At 45.4% G+C, this 25,081-nt stretch overlaps 1 protein-coding gene across 4 annotated transcripts in view; it reads left to right on the top strand.

Moving 5' to 3' along the window:
• Nucleotides 1-22,506, top strand: part of Stat3 (signal transducer and activator of transcription 3) — a 52,604-nt gene extending 30,098 nt beyond the window's left edge. The window contains exons 4-24 of one of the 4 annotated variants that reach the window (XM_090350902.1): nt 386-484; nt 3,454-3,549; nt 3,679-3,760; nt 4,291-4,385; nt 4,534-4,685; nt 7,533-7,691; nt 7,856-7,948; nt 9,724-9,783; nt 12,240-12,269; nt 12,382-12,475; nt 12,587-12,634; nt 13,200-13,283; nt 14,227-14,325; nt 14,428-14,563; nt 16,266-16,318; nt 16,529-16,623; nt 16,737-16,876; nt 17,750-17,959; nt 20,543-20,585; nt 20,961-21,023; nt 22,153-22,506. In XM_090350902.1, coding sequence (XP_090207028.1) covers nt 386-484; nt 3,454-3,549; nt 3,679-3,760; nt 4,291-4,385; nt 4,534-4,685; nt 7,533-7,691; nt 7,856-7,948; nt 9,724-9,783; nt 12,240-12,269; nt 12,382-12,475; nt 12,587-12,634; nt 13,200-13,283; nt 14,227-14,325; nt 14,428-14,563; nt 16,266-16,318; nt 16,529-16,623; nt 16,737-16,876; nt 17,750-17,959; nt 20,543-20,585; nt 20,961-20,985 — 1,893 coding nt within the window. In that variant the 3' untranslated portion in view covers nt 20,986-21,023; nt 22,153-22,506. Of the gene's footprint in view, nt 1-385; nt 485-3,453; nt 3,550-3,678; nt 3,761-4,290; nt 4,386-4,533; nt 4,686-7,532; nt 7,692-7,855; nt 7,949-9,723; nt 9,784-12,239; nt 12,270-12,381; nt 12,476-12,586; nt 12,635-13,199; nt 13,284-14,226; nt 14,326-14,427; nt 14,564-16,265; nt 16,319-16,528; nt 16,624-16,736; nt 16,877-17,749; nt 17,963-20,542; nt 20,586-20,910; nt 21,024-22,152 lie in introns of all 4 variants that reach the window. The other 3 variants (XM_090350900.1, XM_090350901.1, XM_090350899.1) reach the window with 3 other exon arrangements.
• Nucleotides 22,507-25,081: the final 2,575 nt, after the last annotated feature.

Here is a 25,081-nt window from a genome sequence, read left to right as displayed (position 1 = left end):
GTTAGCATGTTAATAATACCTTCTCCTTACAAGAAGATAGCTCTGAGCTTTAAATGTTAGCAATTTGACCATAAATTGGACACAGTTAGCCACCTCCCTCTCTAGCCACCTCCCTTCCTAGCCACCTCCCTCCCTGTAAGACCAGGATAATCCTTTGTCCAAACCCTCAGCCTCCTGTACTTTTTCCCTTCCTTGTAATCACCCCTCTTCTCTTCCTTCTTCCTCCTCCCCTGGTTTCAGCCAGGCTATGAGGTCTTTGTAGTTTAATGCACTGTATGTAAGACTTTCTTGAGGCTCTACAGACGTTAGTGTTAAATTGGTGATGTTTCGTCCATGTCTTTATAGTCCGCTGCAGGTTTTCACTGTGTTTCTCTCCTATTTATAGAGCAGGTACCTTGAAAAGCCAATGGAGATTGCTCGGATCGTAGCCAGGTGTCTATGGGAAGAGTCCCGCCTTCTCCAGACAGCAGCAACGGCAGCGCAGGTGAGACCTGAGAGCAAAGTACTAGACTGGGAGAAAAAGAAAGCTGAACAACTGTGTAGTGCAGTAATATTGTAATTCATTGTTAAGGGCCTGGAGTTTGGCCTAGCAGGGCAGTGCTTGCCTACCATGCACAAAGACCTGGGTTTGATTCCTCAGTACCGCTATATAGAAAAAAGCTGAGAATGGTGCTGTGGCTCAAGTGGTATAGCTCTAACCTTGAGGAAAGCCCAGGACAGTGCTTAGGCCCTGAGTTCAATCCCCAGGATTGGCAAAGAGAGAGAGAGAGAGAGAGAGAGAGAGAGAGAGAGAGAGAGAGAGAGAGAGAGAGAGAGAGAGAGAGAGAGAGAGAGAGAGAGATTTTCATTGTTTATTACTGATACTGTTGGTCTCTATGCCATAAACTTAAGGATCTTGGCCTCCCTTGCCTTGCCTACTTATGGCTGGTATTTTCCTATCTGAACCTTACTTCTAGCGAGGCTTTTGTTGTTGTTGTTAGTTATGGGGTTTGAACTCAGGGCCAGGGCACTATGCCTGAGCTACAGCTCCACTTCCAGTTTTCTGGTGGATAATTGGAGTCTCATGGATTTTCCTGCCTGGTCTGGCTTTGAATTGTGATCCTCAGTTCAAAGCAGTTCAAAGTTCCTGAGTAGCTAGGATTGTAGGTATGAGCCACAGTACTCAGCTCCAAATAGTTTTTTTTTGTTGTTGTTGTTTGTTTTGTTTTTTAATGGGTAATGTGTCTTGAACAGGCCTGGGTGCTGTCCCTGAGCAACTCAGTGCTCAAGGCTACCACCCTACCCCTAGGCCTGGGCACTGTCCCTGAACTCCTCAGCTCAAGGCTACCACCCTACCCTTGAGTCAAGCCCCACTTCCCGTTTCCAGAGGCTAATTGGAGATAAGAGCCTCCATCCTTCCTTCCGTGCCTGGGCTGGCTTTGAACCTTGATTCTCACATGGCAGCCTCCTGAGTAGCTAGGATTACAGGCGTGAGCCACTGTGCGCCATGCCCTGCGTCACTCATTTTCTCCCTGTAAGTATAGTAACTATTGAGAAATAGAGCTGGGAGCCCAGAACAGATGGTGGTAGCATCTGTATGTTTGGTAGAACTAGACTGAAAACATGGCTTGAGTTGTAAACACAGGGGCTTTCTAAGCCTGACTTCTGAGGTAGGAGTTGGGATGGAAAGATGGTTTTTAGAGTATACTCCTTTGCAGCCATCTGCATGGAACTTTCATATGGAGTTGTGCTTGACTCTTTTTTTTTTTTTTTCCTTGTCCGCCGTGGGGCTTGGATTCTGGGCTTGGGTGCTGTCCCTGAGCTCTTCAGCTCAAGGCTAACACTCTACCACTTAAGCCACAGCACCACTTCCAATTTTCTGCTGGGCTGGCTTTGAATTGCAGTCCTCAGATCTCAGCTTCCTGCATTGCTAGGCATGAGCCACCAATGCCCTGCTTGACTCCTTCTTTGCAGCTAATATAGAAATGAAAGTTTCTAGAATTGCTTCTAAAGATAAGATCCTCAGCTTCAGGGCTGGGCTCTTTTAAGATGTCTGCATAGTGTTTCTTACATTCTTGCCAAAGAGTTTGAGTCACTTACACCACAGAGAGAGAAAGTAAAAATGGGAGGTCATACACCAAGACTTCTAAGAAGTTTGTATTCTTTAGGTTTGGATAAACTTGGGAAAGGAAAAGAATGGTTGCTTCTAACACAGGCAAGTTCAGACCTACTTTGGAGTCTTCTGGTAACTGCAGGTAGAATAGACTGGATATGAAAGATTGGATGAGAAGCCAAGAGATTGGCTTGGTGGAGCCTGAACTGAGAGCCCTTGACACAAGAGATTACAAGGTAGAGACCCAGAGGGTTGGTGACTCAGTGTGAAATCAGATGCCTGCAGTTTCCAGCTTGGAAAACTGGGTGGATGATATCTTTCCTAGTTCTCAGTTCTGTCCCATCAATTGCCATCTCTCCTAGAGCCCTGGGCACTCTCTTGTTCACCATAGCTTTTACTGGGTCTCCTTCTGTCACAAGTTGTTTTTATTAGTTCAGTGAGTGAATTGGTCTATGCAAGAGTGCTAGCCATTCCTCCAACCCTGGGGCAGGATTTTTCTGTTTTGTTCTGTTTCATGATAACACTTTTTTTTGTGGGTCATGGGGCTTGAACTTGGTCTTGAGTGCTGTCCCTGAGCACTTTAGCTCAAGGCTACCACCCTGTCCTTGAGCCAAACCCCACTTCCCATTTTCTAGAAGTTAATTGGAGATAAGAGTCTCAGTCTCAGGTCCTTTTGTGCCCAGGCTGACTTTGAACCTTGATCCTTAGATCTTAGCCTCCAGAGTAGCAAGGATTACAGGCATGAGCCACTGTGCCTAGCTTCATATAATACACTTTGCACCATGTTTAAATAGGCATTGATATGTGTTATCATCAGTTCTGTATTTGTTTGTTTTTGTGGTATCATGGACACACTGTACCACTGAGTTATACCACCAGCCTGTCTGAATTTGTTGGTTGGTTTTTGGAGTACTTAAAATTTGAATTCGGGGTTACATGCTTGCTGAGTAAGTACTCTATACTGGATCATGACTCTAGTCCTGGTTCTGATTTTTTTTTTTTCTTTTTTATGCCAGAACTGGGGCTTGAACTCAGGGTCTGGGCACTATCCCTTAGCGTTTTCACTCAATATTGGCATTCTAACACTGCTACTTCCAGCTTTTTGCTGGCTAATTGGAGGTAAGAGTCTTACAGACTTTTCTGCCTGGGCTGTCTTTGAACTGCAGTCCTCAGATCTCCACCTCCTGAGTAGCTGGGAATATAGACTTGAGCCACCAACACCCAGGCAATGTGAGGGTTTTCACGCATCACACCCCACTCATGGTACCGCTGTGTCTCCTCTCCCAGTGCAATGACATCACCAGCCCTGTAGGAAGGGTCTTTCTGTGCATTCACGTGTGTGTTAATCCTGTCTTCCACAGCAAGGGGGACAGCCTAACCACCCTACGGCTGCTGTGGTGACAGAGAAGCAGCAGATGCTGGAGCAGCATCTGCAGGATGTTCGGAAGCGTGTACAGGTGAGGTGGGGCTCAGCCAGAAGCCTGGGCCTTTAGTCCTCAGTGCGCCTTTTCATTCTCAGAAAAGCCTTCCCTCTCCCCAAGGAAACCTCTTTTCACTTCTGTTTTTGGTCGGTTTGTTTTAAACAGGATCTAGAACAGAAAATGAAAGTGGTAGAGAATCTCCAGGATGACTTTGATTTCAACTATAAAACCCTCAAGAGTCAAGGAGGCAAGTATTAGAAACATTAAAAATCTCCTGTAGAAAGTGAGTCTGTGTTATTTAACTCTGTGTTTCGTCTTTGTGGTGGGTGTTTTAGGGGTTTCTGAAACGTAATGGTTAATGAAACTTTCCATTGTTTTCATTTAAAGAATTTTTATTCTACAGGGGACACCTATATCCTAGCTATTCAGGAGGCTGAGTTCTGAGGATCAAGGTTCAAAGCCAGACTTGGCACAAAAGAATCTGAGACTCCAATTAACCTCTAGAAAACAGGGGAGTGGGGCTTACCTCAAGAGTAGGGCAGTAGCCTTGAGCTGAAGAGCTCAGGGAGAGCTCCTAGGCAGAGTTCAAGCCCCATGATTCAAAAAAAAAATTATTCGGAGATGGGTTTCATCATTATGGATCCCAGGCAGGCCTTGAACTCACTATCCTCCTGCCTCAGCCTCTCAAATAAGTGGGATTCTAGGCATGTTTCATGAAAGTGGTTTAGAAGGTTGAGAGAATTGCCTGTGGTCAAAGAGCCTCTCCTCCCTCCACAGACATGCAGGATCTGAATGGAAACAACCAGTCTGTGACCAGGCAGAAGATGCAGCAGCTGGAACAGATGCTCACAGCCCTGGACCAGATGCGGAGAGTAAGCGCCTTGGACAGCTTCCCCTGGTATCAGGCACCTCTCGTGACACAACTTGACTGATAAGTTCCTTCTCTGGAACTGACTAAGGAATGTGGTTAGAGACTGTGTGGGGGAAATGTTTTCTGACTTTGTTTTGGTTTCCAACCAGAGCATTGTAAGTGAGCTGGCAGGGCTTTTGTCAGCCATGGAGTACGTGCAGAAAACTCTCACTGATGAAGAGCTAGCCGACTGGAAGCGGCGCCAGCAGATTGCATGCATTGGAGGCCCCCCCAACATCTGCCTGGATCGTCTTGAGAACTGGTAGGAGGCAGAAGGAAGACATTTCTTTTCCTTCTAGAGAGCTGGGCTCACATTCACAGTCATAATCACAGAGCTGGTGCCAATGCTCTCTCTCTTTGTGGTAGTGCTGAAGCATGCTGGGCACAGTGTACTACCAACCAACTGATATACCCAACTTGAATCATATCTTTAGAGTGGGAGCTTTTACATATTCAAATTGTAGTCTAAAAGTTAGTGTTTTCACTTTATTTGGATAATTTTTAAATAAAAATAGACTAAGTTGGAGGCATAGCTTACCAGCCAATATGTCAGATACTGAGTTTGAATTCTAGTCTCAGACCTCTCTAAAAAACCTGGTCTCAGACCAATCTTGCAATCTCGCCCCCCTACCCCCAAAACAAAAACAAAAACCTTTGGCCAGGTGCCAGTAACTCTGGTAATCCTAGGTATTCAAGAGGCAGAGATCTGAGGATCATGGTTTGAAGCTAGCCTGGAAAGTAATGTCTTGTGAGATTCTTCTTCTTTTTTTTTTTTTTTTTTTGTGGGTCTTGGGGCTTGAACTTGGCCTAGCCGTTGTCCCTGAGTGCTTCAAGACTACTACCCTACCCTTGAATCAAGCCCCACTTCCCATTTTTGAGAGGTTAATTGGAGATAAGAGTCTCAGGTCATTTTGTGCCCAGGCTGGCTTTGAGCCTTGATCCTAAGAGGTCAGCCGCCTGAGTAGCTAGGATTATAGGCATGAGCCACTGTCCTCAGCTTCTTGTGAGATTGTCTCTAGTTAATCATCAACAAAATTGGAAGTGGAGCTCTGGCTCCAGTCGTAGAGTCCTATACTTAAGCATAAAGAGCTCAGGGATAGTTCTTAGGCCCTGTGTTCAACCCCAGGAGAGGCAAAAAATGTATTTGAATGTGTACTTATATTACTGTATTTTAAATATATTTAATTTAAGCCACCAGCTGCTGATGGCTTGTGCCAGTAATCCTAGCTACTCAAGAGACTGAAATCTAAGGATTGAAATTCAAAGCCAGTCTAGGCAGACAAATCTGTGAGGCTGACTTCAAAAGGGTTCATGGCTATCATGGATTCACCCCATTCTCTTCCAGCCAGGAGACACTGAGGCCCTCTGGGGTCAAGAGGAGGGACCAAGCTTGCATAGGTAATGGTGCAGGCTTGGGCCATCCAGTTTCCTAATATCATATGTGGTACATGGATAGGATAGGTTGAGGAAAATGAAGATAAATCACCTATTCCATATTCTCCATATCTAAGCTTTAGTGCTTTCCCAGCCAGTGAGGACTTCACTCTTGCTTCTTGGTGGTATTAGTTGTTTTTTTTTTTTGCCAGTCCTGGGCTTAAGCTCAGGGCCTGAGCACTGTCCTTGGACTTTCTCAAGGTTAGAGCTCTACCACTTGAGCCTCAGCACCATTTTCGGCTTTTTTCTATGTATGCGGTACCGAGGAATTGAACCCGGGTCTTTGTGCATGCTAGGCAAGCACGCTACCACTAGGCCAAACTCCCGGCCCCTAGTTTTTTTTTTTTCTTAGTTGTGGGGCTTGAACTCTGGGCCTTGGTGCTATCCCTGAGCTCTTCAGCTTAAGGCCACTGCTCTACCACTTGAGCCACAGCACCACTTCTAGTTTTCTAGTCGTTAATTGGAGATAAGAGTCTTACAGAGTTTAGTACCCAGGCTGGCTTTGAACCATGGTCCTCAGATCTCATCCTCCCAATAGCTAGGATTACAGGCATGAGCCATCAGTGCCCAGCTGGTATTAGTTTTTTTTTTTTTTTTTTTGGTGAGTCTTGGGGCCTAAACTCTGGGCCTGCTGTCCCTGAGCTCTTAAGTTCAAGGCTACCGCCCTACACCTGAGCCATGGTGTCACATCCCATTTTCTGGTGATTAATTGAAGATGAGAGTTTCACGTTCTTTAGTGTCCAAGCTGGCTTTGAACTGTAATTCTCAGATCTCAGCCTCCTGAGTAGCTAGGATTACAAACATGAGCCACTGTGCCCAGCCTGGTATTAGTTTTAACATAGCTTCCTTTATGTCTAGCCCTCACTTTGAAATTTGAAATTTTATATATATATTTATTTCCTTTTTTCTTACTTAATTTTACATATATATTTATTTCCTTTTTTTTCTTAATGCCACTTAACATAATTTAGTTGACAACTTCTATGATATGTATATTTTATCACAATAAAGTAAAAAATTTTTGATTTTTTTTTTTTTAGAAGATTTCTGTTTTTGTTGTTGGTCATGAGGCTTGAACTCAGGGCCAGGCACTCTCCCTGAGCTTTTTTTGCTCAGGGTAGCACTGTACTACTTTGAGCCACAGTGTCAATTCTGATTTTCTGGTAGTTGGAGAGAAGAGTCTCACAGTCTTTCTTGCCTGGGCTGGCTTTGAACCCTGATCCTCATACATTATCCTCTTGAGTAGCTAGGATTATAAGTGCCCAGCTTTTTTTTTTTTTGGACACGATCTTGCCAAGTAGCTCAGGCTGGTCTGAAACTTGTGATACTCTCAGCTTCCTAAATGCCATGACAGGCATGTGCCACCATGTCCAGGCTAGAGACTTTTTTTTTTGCCAGTTCTGGGCTTGAGCTCAGGGCCTGAGCACTGTCCTTGGACTTTCTCAAGGCTAGAGTTCTACATTTGAGCCTCAGCACCAATTCTGGTTTTTTTCTATGTTTGTGGTACCGAGGAATCGAACCCACGTCTTCGTACATGCTAGGCAAGCACTCTACCACTAGGTCCAACTCCCAACCCAGGCCAGGGACTTCTTAGTGGTATTTATACTTTCCCCTTTACTACTTCACCTGTGTACACTCAGGTAACTTTCTGATAACTTTCTGATTTTATTGGCAGGATAACGTCACTAGCTGAATCTCAACTTCAGACCCGCCAACAAATTAAGAAGCTGGAGGAGTTACAGCAAAAGGTCTCTTACAAAGGAGACCCCATCGTGCAGCACCGGCCAATGCTGGAGGAGAGAATTGTGGAGCTATTTCGAAACTTAATGAAAAGGTGAGTGACTTAGAATTCTTCTTTCTCTCATCCAAAAAGTGTAATAAACAATAATGATAATAAAATCATGTCCTAAAGCAAAAGACTGACTGACTTCAAAGGAACAGGATGAAGACTAGTCACCATGACAGCCATGTGACCCGGTTCTTCTTTTTTCCTTCCAGTGCCTTCGTGGTTGAACGGCAGCCCTGCATGCCCATGCATCCCGACCGGCCCTTAGTCATCAAGACCGGGGTCCAGTTTACCACTAAAGTCAGGTGAGCCATTGTGCTTGCTTTTGGAGGGAGCTTCTAGTTAGGATCATTCTTAGATCCAGAGAAGATTTGGTGACCAAGTTTGTTCTTTGGTTGTTGGTTATTTGTCTGTTGTTTTTGAGGCTGAGTCTTGCTATGTCTGGTCTTGAATTCATAGATTGAATGATCCTTCTATCTCCTGCATAGCTGAAAGTGCAGGCATGTTCTACCATGTCCAGCTTTGGGGCTCTTCCTTTGGGCTTCACAAGCAGTCCTGTTGTGGGTATAGACTATGTTGGCCTCATATCAACTTGCTTATTAAGTCTCATGTCAGAATCAAAGAACTGGGGATAGCTACGCTCCTCAGTTTTTCTTCGATTACAGGTGCTGGTTGTTAACCCTCAATCCTAGCTACTCAGGAGGCTGAGATCTGAGGTCAAAGCCAACCTGGGGAGCAAAGTCTATGAGACTTTTATCTTCAACTAACTACCAAAAAGCCACAAGTGGAGCTGTGGCTCAAGTAGTAGAGTACCAGCCTTGAGCAAAAAAGCTTAAAGACAATGGCCAGGGCCCTGTACTGGCACAAAAAAAAAACAACAAAAAAAAATCTAGGTACATTCCTATGATGATAAACTAAACCAGTAAGTAAGCCATAGTTTGCCTCCAAAGGGGGCAAAATAATCCTCTGCACTGCTGGTTCTGTTCTTCCTTGACAATCTGAAGGAAAATGTAGGTTTAGTGATGAACTATCTGTAAGGCCCCAGCTTGCCCATGGGTGTATGGCAAAGTGTTACTCCCTCCCCCAGATCCAATAGGCTGGGAGGGTTTCCCCTTGTGGGTGAAATTTCCCTCCTTGGAAACTTAGTATGGTGTCAGGTTTCAAGTTTAATAGAAAGAATAGCAGCTGCAGAGTGTGTTCTTGCTATATATTTCCTTCGGTGCTTTTTACTTTCTTTTTGTGAATTTTATACAGGTTTGTCCAAGTACTCCGTTAGTAGGCTTTTTGTTCAGTGTCTTTTTTTTGCACAGTCCTGGGGCTTGAACTCAGGGCCTGAGCACTGCCCTTGGGCTTTCTCAAGGCTAGGGGCTCTGTCACTTGAGGCACAGCACTACTTCCAGCTTTTTCTATGTATGTGGTACTGAGGAAATGAACCCATGCTAGGCCAGCACTCTACCGCTAGGCCAAACTCAATGGCCCAGTTCAATGTCTTTTTGTCTGAAGCAGCTTACTTGGGCTAGATGGAAGAGGCATTTGGGATTATGGCTTATTCAGCTCTTAGAAATGGAGCAGGCTGCTGGGCTCACATCTGTAATCCTAGCTACTCAGGAGGCTAAGAGCTGAGGATCATGGTTCAAGGCCAGCCTGGGCACTAAAGACCATGAGACTCTCCATTTAACCTCTAAAAAACTGTGGCTCCAGAGGTAGGGTGGTAGCCTTGAGTTGAAGGGCTCAGGGACAATGCCTAGGCCCAGAGTTTAAGCCTCACGACTGGGGGGGCGGGGGCTAGGCACTCTCTGAGCTTCTTCTCCTTCCCCTCTCTCTCTCTCTCTTGTGCTCAAGAGTAGTGCTCTGCCACTTTGAGCCACAGTGCATTTCCGGTTTGTTTGTTTTTTTTTTTTGTGTGTAGTTACTTGGAGATAAGCCCTTCACAGGGATCTTTAGTTCTCAGTCTCCTGAGTAGCTAGGATTGTAGGCATGAAGCACTAGTGAATTTTATAGGCTTTTTTTTTTTTTTTTTTGAGCTTATGGGAGGAACTCACTGCCTCTTTTTAAAACTGGATTTTTTCCCTTTAACTAGGTTGCTGGTCAAATTCCCTGAATTGAATTATCAGCTTAAAATTAAAGTGTGCATTGATAAGTAAGTATTCCTAAGCTTAGCTTTTTTTTTCCCTTCCCACATGAACTCTAGAAATCAATATGAAGTTGGTAAATGGAATAAAGATAGGTTTCAAACATTATCTCACCCTAGTGAGCCTAATGTCTAAGTGGTATTGGGGACTGGATTGGGGGGTCAAATTTGACTTTCTGTGGTCCATCAGAATAAAATGGAGGTATATTTGTATGTTAACGAGGCTATCTTCAGAACATAGCTGAATCAGTACATACTATAGTGGCAACTAGCCAATGGAAGAAGCCTGGCAGATTGCTAGAGTGTTAAACCTTCACCTGGTATATGACTCTCATTTGTCTTAAGTTTTAGCTCAAGCAGAATGAAACTGTGTGTATTACTGGGAGTGTGGCCTAGTGGTAGAGCGCTTGCCTAGCATACACACGGTTCAGTTTCTCGATACCACATTCACAGAAAAAGCTGGAAGTGGCACTGTGGCTCAAGTGGCAGAGTACTAGCCTTGAGCAAAAAGTGTCCAAGGACAGTATATGCACACAAATGGCCACCCAGGTGAATGGTGGACAGTCCATCATTTCATTCTTCACATACAGCATATGACTCCAAAAGCAATGAATTTTGACCATAGTGACACATAAATAAAATGAGTAATTATTCTTAGTGAAAGAAACCAGACCATTTTTCCACTACCCTTTTTTTCTTTTGGCCCGTCCTAGGCTTGAGCTCAGGGCCTGATCACCGTCCTTGGACTTTCTCAAGGCTAGAGCTCTATTACTTGAGCCTCAGTACCACTTCCGGCTCTTTTCTATGTATGTGGTGCCAAGGAATCAAACCCGGGTCTTCCATGCATAAATTTCTTCAAGTTGTACATTTTAAAATAATATGTTCTTTTGATTGTCAGTTATTTATCAAAACTAATACAAACAAAAGAATGTTAAAATACTATATATATATACATATATATATACATATATATATATATACACATATATATATATGTCAGGCCAGGTGCTGGTTGTTCTCGCCTGTAATCCTAGCTACTCAGGAGGCCTATGAGATCTGAGGATTTCAGATCCAACCTGAGCAGGAAAGTCTATGCTATTTTTATCTCCAATTAACCACCAGTAAACCAGATGAGAAGCCATGACTCAAAGTGGTAGAGCGCAAAAAAAAAAAAACCCTCAGAGACAGTGCCCAGGTCCTGAGCTCAAGCCCATGAAATTGTAATTTTTAATGTAACTTAAATTTTAATTGTATTTTATTGTCTGGGTAATGTGTAGAGAGGTTATGGTCACTTTTGTCAGGTGGTGGTTACATTACTTCCTGAACATTGATACCCTTTCTCATGTTTTGTTCTTCTTTCCCTCTCCCCCCCACCTTTTTTTTTTGGCCAGTGCTAGGGCTTGACCAAAACAAAAATATATGCATATACATACATATACATATGCATGCATACATATGTGTGCACATATGTGTATGTATAATGCATGCTATATGATATAAACTTCCATAACACATGATATGTATTATATATTAATATATATCTCAGGCCTGGGGGAGAATGTGGTATATAGAAGGTATCTTATCATGATTTCTGGTTGATCAGTCAGTTTTCTTCTGTAAAATTATTGGGGCACACTATTTAATAGTAGCTATGTTTTCTAAATGTCTTTGGAATATTCAGAATTAGAGAAGAACTTTCAAAGTAATTAAAGATGAAAAGTGAGAAGTGTGACCACCTAGAAGGTGACACATCCTAACACACAGAGTTAATAGAGTAGGTAAATGCCAGCACCCAGAAGCTGTGTGCATTGCAGCTAACAGCAAACCTTTGGGAAAACCCAGTATGGCTTCAATAATGAGGACATTTGCAACCCAGTATAACTGGAAATGCAGAGTCCGGGCAAGTTCCGGGAGCTGAGATAGTGACTCATGGGTGTCATCATCAGGGACTTCTGTCTCTCTTCTCTGCCACAAGCCAGGCTCCCTTCAGGTTGTTGGCAGTGGTTGAGGCTTTCTCAGCCATGTTTAGGTGAAGTAGAGAGTATAAAAGTGAGCTGGGATAGAATTCTCTCCTGTTGGCGATTGAAAATGTACTTGATGTCCTCACCCCTAGACCTGCTCTGGTAAATGTCATGAGTAGGGAGTTTTGTGACTTCGGGAAGTATGTACTGGATTTGATGGCACACATCTAAAGTGTAATGAGGAAGTGGAGATCTGGCTCAAGTGGTAGAGTGCCAGCCTTGAATGGAAGAAAAAAGCAGGCAAGAGTGCAGTATCCTAAATTTAAGCTCTAGTACCAACATATACACACACAAATAACAATAATAAGAATAAGAATAAGAATTCTTATTATTCTTATTCTTATTAGTATTATTATTAAGTGTAACAGTAGTTAACCGAATGGCTCAGGAGCACTGACTGGTGTAAGGTCATGTTTTATTAACCTTGATCTATATTTTTGACAGAGACTCTGGGGAGGTTGCTGCTCTCAGAGGGTAAGTTCAGCCTTGAGGTTTCCTTTTGTTCTGGTTAATGTAACTGGTTAATGTCACTTTATCTTTTGGCTACTCAGTCACCTATGGGGTTGATTTTATTTCTGTGATTCAGATCCCGGAAATTTAATATTCTGGGTACCAACACAAAAGTGATGAATATGGAAGAATCAAACAATGGCAGCCTCTCTGCAGAGTTCAAGCACTTGGTAGGTGGGAGAAGCCCCTAGGGGGACCCCCCCCCACCACGCATCTGTCAGAGAGGGAGGATGGGACGCAGCTGCAATGCCACATGGCATTTTTCCTCCCCTTTCTTACAGACCCTGAGGGAGCAGAGATGTGGGAATGGAGGCCGAGCCAATTGTGACGTAAGTTTTGTTGGGGTGAAAGCCAACAAGCCAACTGGGAGGGCTTTTCTCTGCAAGGGAAGATGAGGGCTTTTACTACCCAGAATTAGAGACCTTAACCTGTTATTTCAGTTGTCATTATTCAGAAAAGTCACTTTGGGCCAATGGGACATGTTTAGAAGTCATCTGTGCTCTGGAGTTCTCTGGCTCAGAGTACTTGCCTGAGTATTTGGGGAGTGATAAGAGAAACAGAGAAGTCTCCACACCAGTTGGTGGATCATAACAGCTACATGGGAGGCAGAGATTGAGAGGATGCATCAAAGTTTAAGGACAGTCTGTGCAAAAAGCTGCTTTTCTACAAACTGGGTGTGGAGGATGACACAGTCTTATGTTTTATAAACAACCCCTAGTGTCTGTGTAGTAAAGTTAAAACAGAATGAAGGCCTGGAGGTCTTCATGTTAAAGGGAGTGTATGCTTTGACTTGCGGCCTGGCCTCCTCTCTGTGGCCACCTGGTAGCTTGCTGGCTCTTGGTTTAGTGAGGCTGTGTCTGTGAGGCCTGTGCGTCACTCTCTTCCTCATTGTAGGCCTCCCTGATTGTGACCGAAGAGCTGCACCTGATCACCTTTGAGACTGAGGTTTACCACCAAGGCCTCAAGATCGACCTTGAAGTGAGTTCTTTGAGAGAACTAGGGTGGCCCTGTTTGAAGGGACTCAGGGATGAAATCACTCAATTATATTTTTACTGAGATCGGAAGATCAAGATTTGAAATCAGCCCAGACAAACAAATCCAGGAAACTTATCTCCAGCTAACCAGCAAAAAGCCTAAAGTAGAGGTATGGCTCAAGTGGTAGAGGACCAACTTTGAGTAAAAAAAGCTGAATAAGAGCTTGAAGCTATGAGTTCAAGCCCTAACACACACATACACACACACACACGCATGCACGCACGCACACACACACATTGATTAGGGCCAACACTCCATAGAATAGGCAAATGCGTCTTAGCTTTTAGTGTGTAGAAAATGATGGCATTTGCATTCTATTGCCAACCTTCTTGATCTATAAGTTAAACCTTCAAAAACAAGACTCTTAGTCTTCCTTTTCTTGAGAACACACTTCAGGACTTGTGCACAGAACTGTGTGCAAGGGGCTGTCATTCTCAACTCATGGGCAGATTTGACAAACCACACACATTGTGGTCAGACAGCAGCCTGAGTTGAGGTCTCTGTTTTCAGTCTTCCCCTCTGGGTGTTGAGTTGACTCAAGGCCTCCTGTCTAGACTCCCCAACAGCTGTGCTTAGGGCGGTCACCTGCAAACCCTGTGGGATGCAGGTGAATGGATATGGGGGCTAAGAAAGCACACTCGCGCCCTAGCCCTTTTTTTTTTTTTTTGTGCCAGTCCTAGGGCTTGAACTCAGGGCCTGGGCACTGTCCTTGGGCTTTCTCAAGGCTATAGCTCTACCACTTGAGTAACAGCACCACTTCTGGCTTTTTTCTATGTATGTGGTACTGAGCAATCGAACCCGGGTCTTCATGCATGCTAGGCAAGCACTCTACCACTAGGCTAAACTCCTGGCCCCCCCTCCTGCTCATTTTTAACATTCTCCACAGACCCATTCCTTGCCAGTTGTGGTGATCTCCAACATCTGTCAGATGCCAAATGCCTGGGCATCAATCCTGTGGTATAACATGCTGACCAACAACCCCAAGGTTAGTGTCCCATTCTCTCGGAAACTTCTTGGTCTGGTCAGGTCCGGGTGGGGAGTTAGCACTATCCCTAATCTAAATGACTAAATGTGTTCTTTCCAATAGAACGTTAACTTCTTTACCAAGCCACCGATTGGAACCTGGGATCAAGTGGCCGAGGTGCTGAGTTGGCAATTCTCTTCCACCACCAAGCGGGGCCTGAGCATCGAGCAGTTGACTACACTGGCAGAGAAACTCCTAGGTCTGCATTTCATCCCTTGTTCTCCCCGCCCTTCTCAGGCAAGGATTCTAAGGGCTCTTTGCTTGCCCAGACAGTTCCCTACCATCTGCCTGGAGGGAGGCACTGTGTCCATGCCAAGTTGGAGAGTCAGAGGCAGGGCAAGTTTTTTGCTTCTAATCTAGAAGTGTTTTTTGTTTTGTTTTTGATTTTTGTGGGTCCATGGGACTTGAACTCTAGGCCTGGGCACTGTCTCTGAGCTCTTCAGTTCAAGGCTACTGCCCTACCTTTGAGCCACAGCCCCACTTCCCATTTTCTAGTGATTAACTGGAGATAAGATTCTCACAGTCAGCTGGGAGTTTGGCCTAGTGGTAGAGTGCTTTCGTAGCATATACAAAGACCTGGGTTCGATCCCTCAGTACCACATACATAGAAAAAAGCCGAAAGTGGTGCTGAGGCTCAAGTGGTAGAGCTCTAGCCTTGAGAAAATGAGTCTCACAGTCTTTAGTGCTCAGCTGGCTTTAAGCTGTGATTCTCAGATCTCAGCCTCCTGAGTAGCTAGGATTACAGGCGTGAGCCACTTTGCTTGGCTGGTGGGTTTTTGTGTGTGTGTGTGTGTGTGTGTGTGTGTGTGTGTGTGTGTGTGCGCGCGTGCCTGTGAGTGCGCTTGAATGAGACTTCTTTTTTTCTGGTTGTGTCTCCCTCACCTTCTAGGACACTACTAACCTTAAAAGATATATTAACTTTAGAAGCTGGAACTAAGAGGTTTGCCATTCCAAGCCGGGTTTGGTGGCTCACACCTGTAATCCGAGCTACTCAGGAGGCTGAGATCTGAGGATCACAGTTCAAAGCCAGCCTAGGCACTAAAGTCCCGAGACTCCATTCCTTATTACTGCCTATTTCTTCATTATGGAGTTGGAGCCCGGGGCCAACCACATACTAAGCAAGTATTCTATTGCTCAGCTATATCACTATCCTTTGAGATGAGGTCTCTTGATAGCCCAGGCTGGCTTTGAACTTGTGATCTTCCTGATTTCACCTCTCAAGTGCTGGGACTACGTGCATGTGACACTTTGCCTGGCTTACATAGAAATTTTATTTTTGCTTGTATGGAGGCTTGAACTCAGGACCTCTGGCTCAGCTTTTTTGCTCACAGTTAGTGCTCTACCACTTGAGCCCTACCTCCAGTGTGATATTTTGCTGGGTAATTGGAGATAAGCATCTCTTGGACTTTTTTGCCTTCAAAACCACAATCCTCCAGATCTCAGCCTCCTAAGTAACAGGCTCACAGGTGTGAGCCACTGGCACCTGGCCTTCGGTAAAAATGATTAAGTGAAAGTAAGTAGATTTATTTATTTTTTGCTACATGGATTAAAAGTAGCATTCTACCAGGCTGCTACCAGTTATATCCTAAACCTAGTTGTTAGCTTGTGAGTGTGTGCTTCTGGTCCTTAGAGCATCACTCATAGTTAGAAAGAGCACAAGACTTGATGCTGGGCTAAACAACAGCTTAGGAGGTGGGTGTCTCAATGATGGGACTGTGTGTGTGTACATTTATACACACAGTGGTGGCAACCTGCAGATATGATTAAAGCCAGTGGTCTCACAGCTCATTGTGGGACAGTTGAACATTCTCATTGTGGGCTTTCTGTTTGGGCAAATAAAATTTTATTTTAAACTAAAAAAAAATAAATTCTCCTTTGTTCCTTTTTTCCTCCCCCTCCAGGACCTGGTGTGAACTACTCGGGGTGTCAGATCACATGGGCTAAGTTTTGCAAAGTAAGTGATATTGTTGTGTCTTTGTGGTCTGAGAGTGGGAACATTCCCCTACAAGGTGTTCGCGGAGAGTGTGAGGCCTGGAAGACCTGGACCCTCCATCCAGCAGTCAGAAGGACCTTTCCGAGGGCCCAAGGGTGTTCACAGTGCATTGGTCTCAGGGAGAAAAAGGCTGGGAGGATGATGGACTGGGCTCCCTCGTCTCTTCTCTAGGAAAACATGGCTGGCAAGGGTTTCTCCTTCTGGGTCTGGCTGGACAATATCATTGATCTTGTGAAAAAGTACATCTTGGCTCTTTGGAATGAAGGGTAGGTTGAACCTCTGCGGTCTTGCACGGTGTGTGTGCACGGGTGTGACGAAGTCACAGTGGCCAAGGGCACAGCCCATGAACCCAAACCATGTTGGCTGTCTTTGGTTCCAGGTACATTATGGGCTTCATCAGCAAGGAGCGGGAGCGCGCCATCCTGAGCACCAAGCCTCCGGGCACCTTCCTGTTGAGATTCAGTGAGAGCAGCAAGGAAGGAGGAGTCACCTTCACTTGGGTGGAGAAGGACATCAGCGGTAAGAAATGCGGCTCACCCCACCTGGTGGCCATTTCAACCACTGCCTCCTAGCTGCTTCTAGGAGGTACTGCCCCCTAGAGGACAGAAAGAGCCTAGGCCTCTCAGCCTCAGCCTCAGCCTTGTAAACAATTGACTTTCCTCTAAATCTTTCCCATTGAAGGATTAATTACTCTGCCAGTTTGTTTTGCCTGTTCCACTGGCTATTTATCTATCATTTACAATTTAAGTTTTGTTTTCGTTTCCTTTTTTTTTTCTTTTGCTTGGTTGGCTTTTTTTTAATTGTATTTTTGTCAGGTAATGTAACGTATAGAATGGTTACAGTTACATTCACAGGTAGTGGGTATATTACTTCTTGAACATTGATACCCCTTCTCAAGTCTTTTTCCCCCTTTCCCTCCCCCCTACACCCTCCTTTTTTTTTCTTTTTGCCAGTCCTAGGACTTGAACTCTGGGCTTGGGCTGTGTCCCTGAGCTTTTTTGCTCAAGGCTTGTACTCCACTACTTGAACCACTTCTGGATTATTGGTAGTTAATTGTTTTGGGTAGTTAAGAGTCTCACAGGCTTTCTTGTCTGGGCTGGCTTTGAACCTGGACCCTTAGATCTCAGCCTCTTGAGTAGGTAGGATTACAGCCAGTGCCTGGCTCGTCTCCTTTCATACCTACCCCCTTAATATCCTGTGCAATAGCCTGTGACCCAGATGGAGAGCTCCTGTAAAAATCGAGTCCAGACATTTCCATGATGTCACGCTGCTGGGTCTCATGCACTAGTTTGGCGCGTTGCCTCCCCACGTTAGGAAAGATAAATCAGGTAGTTTCTCCAAGGCTATCCAGCTATAGATTCCACTCTCATTCCTTCCTGTATCTTATGACAGGCAAGACCCAGATTCAGTCGGTGGAGCCATATACAAAGCAGCAGCTAAATAACATGTCATTTGCTGAAATCATCATGGGCTATAAGATCATGGATGCTACCAACATCCTGGTGTCTCCGCTGGTCTATCTCTACCCTGACATTCCAAAGGAGGAGGCGTTTGGAAAGTATTGTCGGCCTGAAAGCCAGGAGCATCCCGAAGCAGACCCAGGTAGTTGTTGATTTTCCACATTTCTGGCCCTTTGTTCTTGGGGAAAATGGAAGCTGTGTGTTCTTTGGAGAGTAGACAGAAAGGTCTGAAGAATTGGGGGGATCTTTATTCTTCCTTATGGGGAGAACTTTGTATGAGTGTTTTTAGAGGTGAAATTCATGAGAAGATCAATTGGAGTCACCAGTTCTTATCCCACAGGGAGCACAGCAGTCTACAAGGGGAAATAATAGGTAAAGCAAGTGCACACCACAGAGATATTTGAAGGTTGCTCGTTGCTCAAGTGGTAGAGCACTAACCTTGAGCACAAAAGCTCAGGCACCGTGTCCTAGGCCCTGAGTTAAAGCCCTAGAGTAATACACAATCACCACTGCCCCCCCAAAAAAACAAAATCTGCTTCTGTGCAAAAAGCACCCCAACATAGTGCCATAGTTTCCCTTCTACTCTTTTATAGGAATTCCCTTCCTCAGAATTTCTCTGGGGTAGGATAGATTGAGAGAGGCAATTTGGACTTGTTGACAACTGACTTTCCTTTTCCCTTTGTTCCAGTGTTAAGCTCTGTTCACACTGTGGAAGAGATTAGCCCTCACTTCCTGTCTGCCCTTATCTCTCTTTCCACCTTGTGCTTCAGTTGGGAGATCTGTTTATCAGCCTCTTCACACCACCTTTGTTCCTTCTGCTGGGGACTTTGAGGTGCAAGCGTTGGTCTTTTCAACCAACTTTGCTTTCAAGATCCAGGCTTCCCAGCCTAAGGATGGTGCATCCTCCATCTCCATGTCTCCCCTGGGCATGGAGTAGGTCCTGTCTTTCTCAGAGACATTGTTTAGGGGCAAGGTGCTAACCAAGGAAAGAACTATGTGTATCATTGGTCTTATAAATCCAGCACTTCTGCACTCAGCTTTTAAAAACCAGTCTGGTTCTGAGAAAGAGAGGGAGAGAAACTACTGAATGATTTGAAAGAGAGCAAGAAAGGAAAGTTAAGGAAAGCACAAACTGGAGTGATTTTTCTGCCTGTTGGGGAGATAGACACATGAAGAGCATGCCCTGAGGCCTTGGAGTAAGTGTGAGCAGGCAGTGAGAAGGCTTGAGGGTTCAACTGGGAGTCTTCAGGGCGGTAAGCCTGTGACCATTTCCTCTGTTTCCATAGACTGTTCTAGTGGTAAAGTCCCTCAGAGAGTGATTCTCTCCCCGCCTTACTTCTCTATGGGCATCCTACATAGTATCTTTTAATGGGTTGAGGTGTATGTGGGGGGAGGGGAGATTCTGAGGCATTTACAAATTAGATAAAGCACTTCATTTCCTTATACAAGGCTACACATGAATTGACTTTCTTCTTTGATCCCTCTTTGCTCTTCTTGGCTTCAACATTTCCATCTTAGGCCGAGGTTGTTTTTTTCTCTGTTGCCTTCATCACTGGAGAATTAAATCTTTCTACAGTGTCAGTTCTTCTCGGGTCTTAGCCAAACAGGCTGGATTTATAAACATCAAGACCCTGCCTCAGTAATTCTTTTGGATTCTATACAGAAGCGATCTGTTGCCATGTCAGACATCCTGGTCCTATAGTTTCTCCCCCTAGTCCCCTCTGTCTCTTTTGGGTGCAAATATTAGGGCTTGAACTCAGGGCCACAATGCTTCCCCTCAGCTTTTTCATTCAAGGCTGACACTTTTACCACTTGAACCTTGGCTCTGTGTTCAGCTTTATGGTAATTAATTGGAGCTAAGATTCTCACAGACTTTCCTGCCTGGACTGGCTTTGAACCACAGATCTCAGCGTTGTGAGTATCTAGGATTACAGACATAAGCCACTGATATCCAGTGTAGTTTTTTTTTCTTTAAGCCCCAAGTTATGTCCTCACTTCTCGTGGCCCTCGCTCCTTGTCCCAGGCCTCCTAAGTGATTTGTTTAGTAGCTGAATTTTCCAGCGTTTATGTAAGTGTGGCCAAGCCTCCTTTGATGACAACCCTCCCTTTCCTCCCCCTCTTCTTTTGCACATGAGAATGTGCTTCCCCCAGTGTCTGAGCTATTGAAGATGTCTTTGGGGCTGGATATCTGTTGTCCAGTTGAGATAGTTGTACTGCAATACAGAGACATCTCCGTTGGACATAAAAGCTGCTATTTGCTTGATGCGTGCTCTCCGTTTGTGAGAATGACAGTAGCTTTGGAGCCCCTAGCACTGGTCCTCTGCATGGCCTTCATGTCTGTTAGTCCAGTTGGAATCTGGGCTGCTCATCACGGCTGGGACACTCTGTCCCTGCATGCAGGGACATTACCAGGAGATAAGAGGCTCAGACCATAATACCGCTGGTTAAACATTTCCATCATGTAGGGAAGAAGGAACAGCCAGGTTGGCCCCGGCTCACGTGAGCCACAGTGTACTCCAGAGTCTTCAAAGCTCAGCCATGTTTCAGGAGAGGATGGAACTTCAAGCCGCAAGTGTTAGGGGTGTCAGATGGCACGTGCTGAGGGAGGGCAGATGAAGGCTTTCAGACAGTGTCAGCGTAAAGATGGGGTTAAGTTAGGGTGACTTGCCTCCTTCTGCCCAGCATGCAGAGTCACAATCAGTAAGCCCCATTTTCTACTTCCCAGGTGCCGCCCCATACCTGAAAACCAAGTTCATCTGTGTGACACCGTAAGTAGCTTTCCAGTTTTGTACTCATTTCTAATGTGCTCAGTCACTTTGCCCCCCCACTCCCGTCCTCCCCATGCCCCAGGAACAGGGGGGAACCTAGTGAGAGTTACCCTGGTTGCAGGGATTGGATGCTTCTGGGCTTTGTTTAGTGCTCAGAGTGACTTCGTTTGTTTAAAAAGCTTGAGCTTTATTTTTCTGTTGGAGACCAGAGTTTGATGGTTTGTGTGTGTGTGTTTTGTTCTTTTTTTTTTTTTTTTTTTTTTCCCCTCCACTGTGTCTTGTCAACCCGGCCCTCTCCCCTCCTGCCGCTCCCCATTTCCTACAGAACGACCTGCAGCAATACCATTGACCTGCCGATGTCCCCCCGCACTTTAGATTCATTGATGCAGTTTGGAAATAATGGTGAAGCTGCTGAACCCTCAGCAGGAGGGCAGTTTGGTGAGTATTTGGTCCTCAGATTTTCTTGTTCACTTTGAGTGATGCTCAGGAGGAGACTATAAAAATGGAATGCCTGCCGTGTGTGTGTGTGTGTGTGTGTGTGTGTGTGTGTGTGTGTGTGTGTAACTTTTCTAGCAGTGAAAAGAAACAGATGAAATGATCATTAATTTTGCATTGGTCCTGGGGTGTAACTCAAGGCCTGGCCACTGTCCTTGAGTTGTTTCACTGAAGGCTAGTAGCGCCTTACCACTTGAGCACTCTACTTCTGACATTTTATTTTATTTTATTTTTTTGCCAGTCCTGGGCTTGAGCTCAGGGCCTGAGCACTGTCCTTGGACTTTCTCAAGGCTAGAGCTCTACCACTTGAGCCTCAGCACCATTTCTGGCTTTTTTCTATGTATGTGGTACCGAGGAATCGAACCCGGGTCTTCGTGCATGCTAGGCAAGCACTCTACCACTAGGCCAAACTCCCGGCCCCCTACTTCTGACATTTTAATGGTTAATTAGGGATGAGTATCGTGTGGCCTTTCCTACCTAGCTTTGAACTGCAATCCCCAGATCCCAGCCTCCTGAATAGCTAAGATGACAAGCATGAACTGCCAGTACGTAGCATCAGAGTCAATTGTGTGTGTGTGTGTGTGTGGTGTGTGTGTGTGTGTGTGTGCGTGTGCGTGTGCGTGTGTGCGCATGTTCACATCCATGCCAGTACTTAGGCTTGAACTCTGGGCCTAGACACTTGTCCCTGAGCAAAGTTAATACCAGCATGTAGAGAAAAATATCTCCTTGATTTTTTTCTGTTCCTTTTTATAAACATTTTTCTTTCCCATGCTAAGTCTTTGGAATAATGGTGGGCTTCAGATATCTTCAGTACATTTGGTTTGAGCTAATCTCATGTCAGGTATTCAGCAGCCTTGTGGGATCAGGTCCCACACGGCAGGCAGCCTTAGATCTTACTGAAACTTGTTGAACTGGAGGTGGGTGAATAAGGTAGCCTTCTAGAGGCCAAGGCTGTGACTTTTTAGACCTTGTCATGGCCTGAGGGATCAGGAAACTGGCTGGCTAGCAGTGGAAGGCCGCATTCTGTCCCCTGATCGTTGGCTGAAGTAGCATTCTCTATGTGTCCCTGCAGAGTCACTCACCTTTGACATGGAGCTGACCTCGGAGTGTGCTACCTCCCCCATGTGAGGCGCCGCTGAGAACGGAAGCTGCAGACATGTGACTGAGGCACCTTCCCCGAGTTCCCCCGCCCCTTAAGCAGCCGTACCCCAGATCATCTGAAACTCTTTAACTTTGTGGCTCCAGATTTTTTTTTTACTCTCCTACTTCTGCTATCTTTGAGCAATCTGGGCACTTTTAAAAATAGAGAATAGTGAATGTGGGTGATGTGCTTTTAGGCAAGAAGAAAGTGAGGGACGTGGAGGGGGCAGGAGGAGGTAAAGGAAGTGTCTTGCATTCGTTTGTCCCCCTGCCCTTCTTCGTGGCTTGCTGTCCATTGTTAGAGCCTCCTGGTGCCAGCAGCGTCCTTCTGCCCATTTCTGTAAGCTAAGGTGCCAGGTTACCCGGGGGACCCCTGGCATTGCACTTTTAACCCTGCTAATCTCCAAATAGAAGACTGTCTAAGCCTCTTCATTTCTTTTTAAATTTAGTGATAATAATTAAAGGGCAAAAACACACTGTAGCAGCATAGCTTTTCTGTATTTAAGAAGACTCAGTTAACAGCTTCTTTGGTGCTTTAAGCATTCAGCTGTCTTCAGGCTGATAATTTATATAAACCTTGAAATGGGCTTCAGATCAAATCCTTAAAAGTCATCTGCAGTGACTCAAGTAGTAGAGTACTGGCCTTGAGTAAAAGAAGCTTAGGGACAGTGCCTAAGCCTTGAGTTCAAGCCCTAAGACTGGCGCAAAAAAAAAAAAAAAAAAAAAAAAAAAAGTTATCTGGCTAGCTAGGTACCAGTGGCTCATGCCTGTAATTCTAGCTACTCAGAAGGCTGAAATCCTGAAATCTAAGGGTCATAGTTTGAAGCCAACCTGGGCAGGAAAGTCTAGTCTCCATTTAAACACCAAAAAGCCAGAAGTGGAAACATGGCTTAAGTGGCAGAGCATTAGCCTTAAACAAACAAACAAAAAAGCTCAGGGATAGCACCCAGACCTTGAGTTGAAGACCCAGGACTGGCACCAGGAAAAAAAAAAAATCTCAAACTGTGGCTTGGCTTTCAATTTTGAACTAAGACTGTTTAAGGAGAAGCCAAATATCCCAGACTTTATACCCTAACTGTGTTGGAATGTGTCGTCCACTGGTGGGTAAGGCTGAGCAGTGGGCACTGCAAACCTTTGGTCCCTGTTCCCTAGACTTGACCCCTGTTTCAATGCCAGCTTGCTCCTACAGGTGCCTTATCAGGTGTATAGTCGTTCTGGCTTCCTTTCCCACCTACCCTGCTAGTAGATTCTCCTTCTCCATGTCCACAAAGGGGCCCTGTCCTGTTTGCTTTAGGATGTTGTAGAAGGAGAAGGTTACCGGTTGGCTATGACTCATGTGCTAGGGAGCCCAGCAAAGCATCTAGGTGAGTTCAGGGAATATAATTCTTATCCCAGGTTCTTGGTGATAGCCAAAGCCACCTGTAACTCCTCTTCACATGGGACAAAGGCTGACTGATGATCCCAAGGGTTGCCCTTGTGTGAGAGACTACTCCCAAGGTCCCCTGAGGCAGGTGACTGCTCCCCAGCTCCTTCCCCAATCTTCCTCCATGAGACAGAACAACCAGACCATCTGTACCTGCTGTGACCCTCCAGTCAGCTGCCTGAACACCTGACAACATGCTCAGAAGGAAGGCTTAGTGAGCCGAGTGGGCCTGGGCCGTCTCTAACCCAGAGGCATGGGTACCTCCGTTGATTAGGGTTTATTATCTATGGAGCTCTGTTTGTTCCACACAAATGAGTGAGCGTTTGAAGGTCATTGGGGCGATAGCTTCTGTCCTAGACAAACAGGACTTGCCTTGGCTGCCCTTGTGTATGGAGAACTCCCTTCCCCACCACACTCTTTAGTACACAAATAAGCTGAACTCATAACCTGAAAGGGTATTTCGAAAGGTGACACTTGGGCTTACCATTGGATTTGAACCCTGGGGCGCCTAGGGTCAAAGTCTTGGGCTTCTGTGGAGCAGGTCTCGTAAAGTTCATGGCTTTTAGTTAGGTAGCATGTGTATCTGGGAAAGTTCTAAAGGATGGAAACTTGTTCCAGTTCCTTCCTTGAAGACAGACTCCTGGAGACCTGCGTGCTTTCTCTCCCACGGATCACTGCCTGTCCCCAGCCCAGCCCCGCCCAAGTTTCACTGCAGATCGCTTTGCTTCCCTATTTTAGTGGTTTGTAAACTGCTGTCTTTGGCCACTGCATTCAGATTCCAATGTATACATCCTAGTGTAAAAAAATTTATATTATTGGTTTTGTTTTTTTTTTTTTTTGTACATTGCTGTATCTACTTTAACTTCCAGAAATAAAAGTTATATAGGAACTGTCTGACAGTGTGGCAGCTGTGTGTGGGTCTGGTGGGGGTACCCTTCGCCCGGTTTACATGCTGAGAAGGCCTTTTACACAGACCAGCTAGGAGCACTAGAAACCCCAGAAATGAGGCCGCATGCCTGAGGTGGTGCAGGCATCAGCCACCAGCCTCCAGATGGAAGGACTGAGGGACAAAGGGACCAGTGGCCGGAAGGTGTCAAGAGTGGCCTCCTCCCTCTGAAGCTGCTGTATCCTGTCTGGGGTCAGATAAGCTACTAAAGGGTGTGTGTGTGCACCGAGTGCTTGGATCCTGCCCCTTCCCCAGGCCTCCCTCCCCCAGTTGAGTCATTATCACTTTCTTTTCAGTTCACTAAGGCGGAGGGGTGGGGGGTGGGGGAGACACTGCACTGCAGGTGGCTGAGAGGCCCCTAGGCAGTGAGTGGTGATAATTCAGAGAAAGGCCACTGACAGAAGAGCCATCTCTCAGCTTCTCCCCACCCTCCTCCACTTACAGGACTGTGCCATGATGACTGCCAGTGCGAGAGATACCAGCGTTTCCCTT

This window comes from Megascapheus bottae, chromosome 17 (genome assembly GCF_031878675.1).
Source record: "Megascapheus bottae isolate mThoBot1 chromosome 17, mThoBot2.hap1, whole genome shotgun sequence".
NCBI lineage: Eukaryota > Metazoa > Chordata > Mammalia > Rodentia > Geomyidae > Megascapheus > Megascapheus bottae.
The sequence above is the reverse complement of the archived record's forward strand: the minus strand, read 5'-3'. Positions and strand labels throughout refer to the sequence as shown.